General features: G+C 41.2%; 1 protein-coding gene and 1 long non-coding RNA gene across 2 annotated transcripts in view; one reads left to right on the top strand and one right to left on the bottom strand.

Moving 5' to 3' along the window:
* Positions 1–569: 569 nt before the first annotated feature.
* LOC147428941 (uncharacterized) lies at positions 570–3,631 on the top strand. Its single transcript, XR_015185887.1, has 2 exons — positions 570–914; positions 3,170–3,631. It is a non-coding gene; the product is annotated as an uncharacterized LOC147428941 (long non-coding RNA).
* LOC147428940 (ras-related protein RABA2b-like) overlaps positions 3,299–7,918 on the bottom strand; it is a 29,016-nt gene continuing 24,396 nt past the window's right edge. Inside the window, exon 2 of the mRNA XM_086495793.1 lies at positions 3,299–4,021. Coding sequence (XP_086351919.1) covers positions 3,542–4,021 — 480 coding nt within the window. The 3' untranslated portion in view covers positions 3,299–3,541. The remainder of the gene's footprint in view (positions 4,022–7,918) is intronic.

Here is a 7,918-nt window from a genome sequence, read left to right as displayed (position 1 = left end):
TACATATATGCATATTCTTTTACGCGCCACACACACAAGAATTAATACCATATTATGCATGTATACAAAGAATAAGAAAAACAAGGTTGAAGACCAACTTTGACGCTGAAGGTGACCATCAAAGGCGGTACCAACTAGGTACACCTTTGACTCGGTGTCGAAGGTGTACCCCGGCATGCATTGAGTTCAAAAACAACGGACAAGAGAATCCTTGACCATTTCTCATCGATGTTGGGCAGTCTTCTTGGCTAGTGAGTAGCCAGACAGCTTCTAAATTTTGTAACTCTCTTCCCTACATTGCCCTAGCAGTAAAACCCCATCCCCTCTCTCTCTCTCTCTCTCTCTCTCTCTCTCTCTCTCTCTCTTTCAAATTCAAACAATCATTATATATTCCACCCTTTCTAGGTAGTGGCCATGTGGGCCCTATCTAAAGCATAGCACCATCATCCTCCACAATAACACCAAACAAAGGCAAAGGCTCTTATTGAGCTCCCGACAATGGTCCCCCCCCCCCCCCCCCCCCCCCCCCCCCCCCCCCCCCCATAAGCTCGATTAGATGCTAGTAACACTCACTAATCACCTCTCCACACCTATAAAAAAAAAGGATAGTCTACACACAAATGGCCTCACACTTACTGTATCTAGAGGCTCATTCACACTTGTTCCATCTCTCAATGTCGCACACTCGCTCTACATTTCTACACTCTCTCCTATCTAGCACTCACGATCTCTTGATGGGATCCTCACATTATGCACCTTAGAAGGCTCTATTATTGCATACCATATCACCATCATGCTCATGCCATGTACCATATGGCATTTCCTTCAGCACATGAAAAGAGTTCCCTTATGTATGGATTCCATAAACAAATGGCCACACCCAAGGTTAACCTATCGTAGAAGTTTCTCGCATGGTATACCGTACTTCTCGTTATGCACGATCATTTACTTAGTACTTATTGGTGCATCAATTGATGTGCTATCTCTCGTACTCTCTCATTTGTTGCTCTTGTTTTAAGATACATATATGGTTTCTCTCTCTCTCTCTCTCTCTCTCTCTCTCTCTCTCTCTCTCTCTCTCTCTCAGACACACACACACGAGGTGCTTGAGATATATGTTTTTGTTAACTCTTGATCTTAGTTTAATCTTCATTATTGTCATCTATATTTTTTCATTTATTTCCTTTGTGTTTATGAAACAGATTTGCTTTCTCATTCTTGATAAGAGCGTTAATCAATTTTGCTTTTGATTTTCAACTCTTGGTCATATCATGAGTACTTTCAATAATTGGTTTGCATATTTATATAGCTTGGTTTTGTGAGTGTGGTTTGCATTTTTAACCTTGTAATTGTGTATGCATGTTCTTTATTGTATGCTTTTGTTTTGAATAGGTTTGAGTGTGTGTGCATATGTCTTTGCATGTAAGCCCTCCTAGTTATTACTCCTTGGATTGACAATTATGTTAGTCTATTGTATGTGGATTTGGCTTATGCTATGCAACAATCCAACATTGACATTTTGGGAAGATAATCTAAGTTAGTGGAGTCAAGGATGGAGTTGTAAGAATATTTTCATCATTAATATTTGCTAACTAACCATTAATCATATTGGATTTGAGTGTGTAGACTTTCGTCTCATATTTTTATGTGTATGCAAGATTCTGTACTAATTTCAAGTTATGTTTCCACCAAACACCCTCATTCTACATTCTAACCATTCACTAATTTTTTCAACAATTGATTAATTTTACTAGCTTAACCACTAATGTGTGTTGTATATGCATAATTTGTTAATCAAAGGATGAGTCATTACTGTAGTCAATTAAAGTGAATTTGTGCCAATTGATGCATAATCAAATGATTTGAGTATTTGATTTTTGGGTAAAATTGGAGAAGCACACTTAGGTGTTCATTAGCATTTGCTTGTGGAGCAAGGGTTTTTTTTTGGATGACAATTCAATATGTAAGTGTTCATACTTAATTGATTTTATGGTTGCTAATTTGGATCCAATTTTGCACTAAAATAATGCCAACATCATGTGTGCACTCAATTTTGAGTGTGTTTATTTAAAACCAAGGGTTTTGATCATAATTGAATGCGCAATTCATTCCAATGTTGTGTGGGCTATGATTGTCAATCACTATTAATACCATTATGCTACAACAATTGTTCAAGATTGTGTACCTATGCTAAAGCCACATTGATTTGGTGATTTGTGGCCTCACAAGACTCAAACTATATATCAACGACGAAATTGCAACACATTTCATGTGCAAACATTCAATTAGAGCTCAATTGATTGCAAATTGAGTGAGGCATTGTGATTATGAGGGATTTGATCTTCAATTTCTTGGGTGTGATCATGCAAACTTCTTGATTAAAGTGATTTTGGATGTCAAATATGAGCAACGAAAAAGTTTCAATGATGGCAATTTGAACTTGAGTTTTTCTAATGAGTAATTTATGCATCAACAAGTAACAAGCTTATCTTAGCTTTTCCAATGCCCCCCTAGAGAGAGAGAGAGAGAGAGAGAGAGAGAGAGAGAGAGAGAGAGAGAGAGAGAGAGAGCGCAAATCCCTCTTACATGCACAATCGGTGACACAAAAGTCACCACCTGTATATCTGTATGCTCCACTCATCACATTCAAACACCATGCATTTGAACTGAGCTTAATGAAATAATCACAAAGATGAGCACATGCATTATATCATTTACATACAATTCCACGAGGTCTTATTTGAAGTGGTTTGGGCATACACATTTGATCAAATGGAAGCACGATCTCATGTTCCTCTTATTATCAATGCTGTGTTGAATCGTGTAGATACTAATCACAATGGCGACACAATGCATCCTCATTTTTGCACCAATTGAGGTATAATTCCATTTTGAAGTCAATTTGATAGGGCATTCACAACTTTTGATGGCAAATAAACACATAAAATTAGATCAAGGAATCATGTACAATCTCTTCCAATTATCTCTCTTTGGACACACATTTCCATTTAGCATGCATGCATGCTCAAAAATTGGTTTCAATCCAAAATTGACTATGAATTCCACTGAGTGTACTCATGTATCCATCATTGCGCTATCCATACATAGCTCACGTGTTCTGATAATATGGCTCCTGTTGTGCGCTAACCCCGTTCCTTGACTTTTGCAGTTCAAACCCTGTTTCCTCACTACATGTTGCTATGCTACTATTTTCCCACAGATACCACAGCCGACAAAAACAACTCAAAAGTACATATATTGTCCACACCAGTAAGTGGATTAAAATACACGTTCAAACTTAGCAATAAAGAAGCAATAAGTAACACATCAACAACATACGTTCTCAACTACAAAGTACTACTGCACCTCATAAATACGCCCTAGCTTGATGGCCTCAACATATTTGTGCAGTAAGGTGACAAATAGCTGAACACCAGTATACACCCAATGAATTCTTCAAAAAAACAATTACCTCAAAACTTTGCTGTTACCAACATGGTCCTGCTCATATCCGACCTTTCAAGCACCCAAACGTTACAAGCTAGAAGCAGCAGCCTCCCTTTTTGGTTCCTTCTTGTGAATCCACAAGAGGAATCGGTTTGCCTTCCTTTGGCATAGAAATGGCCTCTTCCTCTAGGGAAAGCGCTTTTTTACTCACTATGTTGTAGATTTCAGTCAAAATGGTCTGAAAGGCAACCTCAACATTGGAAGCATTCAGAGCGGAAGTTTCGACAAAAGACAGCCCCTCTTTCTCTGCAAATGTTTCTGCCTCTTGGGTTGAGACTGACCTCAAATGGAGAAGATCTGATTTGTTGCCCACCAACATGATCACGATGTTCACATCTGCATGATCTCGGAGCTCCTTTAGCCATTTCTCAACATGAGTATAACTGGCTTGCTTTGTCATATCATATATCAGAAGAGCACCTACAGCACCTCGATAATAGGCACTTGTAATGGCTCTGTATCTCTCCTGGCCTGCAGTGTCCCATATTTGAGCTTTTATGGTCTTACCATCAACCTACAATGTGTATGAATTTGTATCATATAACAAACACAACTTTAACAGACATATGCCTCAAATCAGAGTGCAAAACTGCTTAATTCAAAGAGGCCAATTTCAAAACAAATTTACTAAGGTGCGACCAGTGTCTCCACAGGGGCCAAAATTCACTAGAATTCAGGCTTGTGCCTGGATTTCTTGTATATAACAAATACAATAACAGTACACTCTCAAACTAACAGTTTTGAATAGCTTTCCAAATCCAATCCGAGAGAATTTACGCCAAAAGATGACACAATCAAGTTGTTTCGAGGAAGCTCTATCCCTAATCAAGCTCCTATCACGTAAGGGCACTGATCTCAGCAGCGCATCTCTCCTGCTCGTCAGTTTCAGTTTTGGTCGTGCATTGGAGCCTCAGAGTCAGCCACCGGATATCTCACTTCGTGTGGATGATTGCACGCGCACGACTGGCAATTGGGCTACACGTACTCACCACAACCTGACACGTCAGCGATGCACTACACCATGCTTTTGGATAACCCCATATTTACCGTCGGTAAATATGGGGTTATCCATATTTACTGCCCGCGATACCGTCGGTATCGCGGGCAGTATGTTGTTTGCTTCTCAAAGTTGGCATTCATGATGGGTTTGCGACATGGGGGCGGTTGCATCTCTATTGCAATTTCTCAGGTCACACGCTCTATTCAAGGGTTTTCCTATAGACCTGGTCTTCATGCTCACATCTTTCGGTTACAGAGAAGCACTCTTGATATGCTTCTACCCACTATGCATCAATCTTCAGTTGAAGTCATGTAAGTAAGTTTTGTTGAGTTTTTAAGGGTCTGTCTGTCCCGAACAATGGCTGGAAAGGTCAGACAATAGTGTACTTTCGGTATTTCTTTCTTGATTGATGACAAAAGTACAATATATATACCTAGACGGATCCAGGATAATCCCAGATTCACCCTTGAAGGAAAGTGAAAGGTATAGACCCATGGTAGCCACCCACAAGACAATATAACCATCAGCTCCATCATGCATAGTACCTAGTTCTACACCCACTATTAGGCACTGACGACATCCCCACAAATGTCGTCAATGCCCAATAGTGGGTGTAGAACTAGGTACAAACATAAGCTCTCCCAAACAAAACACACACCACACGCACACACACATGAGCATACATCAACACAAAGTTCAGCGTACTGAGTTTCTGTCATGACTCAGGAGATCAAGGCAGACTCAGCCATAATGAAGCCTAGCACTAAAAGAAGTATTAAATCAGAAAAATTAGCTCAAAAATGAGGTAGTTGATAGGGCATATGCACCAAAAAGGATAGAAATAGTTAGCATAGTATCAACTGGTCGTAACGCCAACGAAAACTTCACAACATGAAGTTTGCATGTTCGCTATACAACTAAAAACTATACCTAGATGAATCAAGATTCACGCTTAAAATAAAGTGCAAGGTATCGACCCATAGTTGTCACCCACAAGACAATATAACCATCAGCTCCATCATGCATAGTATTGACTAAATACCACGACATCCCCACTAACGTCGTCAGTGCCCAATAGTGGGTGTAGCACTACGTACTAACATATGCTCCCAAACAAAACACACACCACACGCACACACATGAGCATACATCAACACAAAGTTGAATGTACTGAGTTTTTGTCATGACTCGAGAGATCAAGGGTAGACTCAGCCATAATGAAGCCTTAGCACTAAAAGAAGCGGAAAAATTAGCACAAAAAAGAGGTAGTTGATAGGGCATAAGCACCACAAAAGATAGAAATAATTAGCACAGTACTGATCGTTCATAACTCTGACGAAAACTTCACAACGTTAAGTCTGCATGTCCGCTATACGACTAAAAAATATACCTAGATGACTCCAGGATAAGCCCACATTCATCCTTGAAGGGAAGTGCAAGGTATAGACCCATGGTAGTCACCCACAAGACAATATAACCAGCAGCACCATCATGCATAGTATTGACTAAACACCACGACATCCCCACCAACGTCGTCATTGCCCAATAGTGAATCACAAAAGTACAATGTTCGAGGGTCTTCTTCTCCGCAGTTGCTCCCAGGCTAATCTGCCGGAAGAGGAGCCCTCACCAGGTTACAAGGGGAGCCCTAAATTGGGAGCCCCAATTGCCTTTCATGAAACCAAAAAGCTAGGCCTTCAAAAGCTCACACCAAAAACTGCCACAGACGTCTATACAGCCTGCCACGTGTCAACGCAAATGTAACCAGTTGTACTATTGCACAAGTGGTGCGAGAGAGCAAAATAGTAATTTTTAGCCTTGAAAAACCACAATTTCAGCACACAGAGAATGTAGATATAAAGCAAAGCAATTGAGAGAGAGAGAGAGAGAGTTCTATTATCGTCCTCGGAGGTCAAATATGACCTATGGGACCAAATGAACATGTCACGTAGTGTGAGTGGAGGTCATAAGTGCTCTCGATGCTCAAAAATGGCTGAAATGGGCGTCACAATAGAGAGTCCAAATCATGCTTGGGAGAGGAAGGTATGCAAGGAGAGCTCATGGCTGAATATATGGGGAAAAGGACCTAATGTGGTCAAAAGCTGAGCACTCAAGTAGAAAAATCTGTGGTACTCACTCTGGCGCACTCAAGTAGTCTGTGGTACTCACTCTGGCGCACTTGACGAGGGCATAAAGTGCAAGTCGATGAGACTCCTTCCTAGTGTCCCAACGTCATGTCTCGTAGCGTAGAGAATTGGAGCTAAGACGAATGGAGGCAATGGTGCGGATCGCACTCAACGGGATGGGCTCAAGGATGTAGGGATGGGTTCGGTTACCTCGTTCGGAGAAGAAGAGAGATCTGTAGTTTGGCACAATGTGTGTGGTGTAATGGCTGAAGCAAGAACCTCTGGATTTCTCCCAAACCGTGATAATTGGCGTTGTAAGGCGGCCTCATTAAGTTGGGAGTCGATCAACGCATCCTTGACCAAGTGACATGCATCCCATCTTCCAAACCATTTCTTGATGTCAAGCATCCACCCCGAACTTAGTATTTTGCTCTTGCATATCTTTTGGACCTTTTGACTTGCTTTATATGCGATTCTAGGCAAAGGGCTACGTTGTGTCTTAAGCATGTACTCCACAACCCTTTGTGTCACAAAGTGATGACGTGGCTACCAGAGAACCCTAATTTCTGCTAGAAACCCTAATTTGCAAAAACCCTAAATTCTGAAACCCTAATCTGCAGAAACCCCAAATGCTGCCAGAAACCCTAACCCTAATTTTGGGCATGACATGTGGCAGCAGTACGAACGCCCGCAGATTGCAGCGGAAATTGCGGAGTTGGATTCTCTGCGGCAGATTTGCTTTGTTGATAGTTTTTTGGATATTGCTTTTCCTACGCGAAGGATGAGAGAGAGACAGAGAGAGAGAGAGAGAGAGAGAGAGAGAGGGAAGCTTTTGCTTTATTCTTTATTGGCTCAAGAGAGCTTGTGAGAGAAAGAGCCTTTGCTTTATTTTTAGGCTTTTAATTTTAAGCGCTTTTGGGGCTCTGCTTTTGGCATCCCTTGTAAACAAATAAATAAGTGGTTTGGGCTTCCACTCGGCAGAGCATCTGGACACAGAGTCTGAGAGTGAGACCCAACCACTCTTCTACTTTGAACTCAGATTAATACAAAACGAAATACCGAAAGGGGCGCCAATCTTTGGGGCCAATATCTCTATGCACGGAACTCCGTCAGGCCAGTGTAAATCTATTGTGAACTGTGAACTGTTTTGAGGTGGTTATTTGGTGTTGTCGCGGTCGATTCTTGATTTGGAGTGTCCAAGTTTGTTACAGTGATATCAGAGCACGGCCGATTTCTCTTCTACGGGAAATCCGATCCCAAATTTTTTTTCCGCGACACCTATGGC

The sequence above is a fragment of the Adiantum capillus-veneris genome, chromosome 22 (genome assembly GCF_014529385.1).
Source record: "Adiantum capillus-veneris isolate H3 chromosome 22, ASM1452938v2, whole genome shotgun sequence".
In the NCBI taxonomy this organism is placed as follows: domain Eukaryota; kingdom Viridiplantae; phylum Streptophyta; class Polypodiopsida; order Polypodiales; family Pteridaceae; genus Adiantum; species Adiantum capillus-veneris.
Note: the sequence above shows the minus strand (reverse complement) of the source record. Positions and strands in the feature narration are given on the sequence as shown.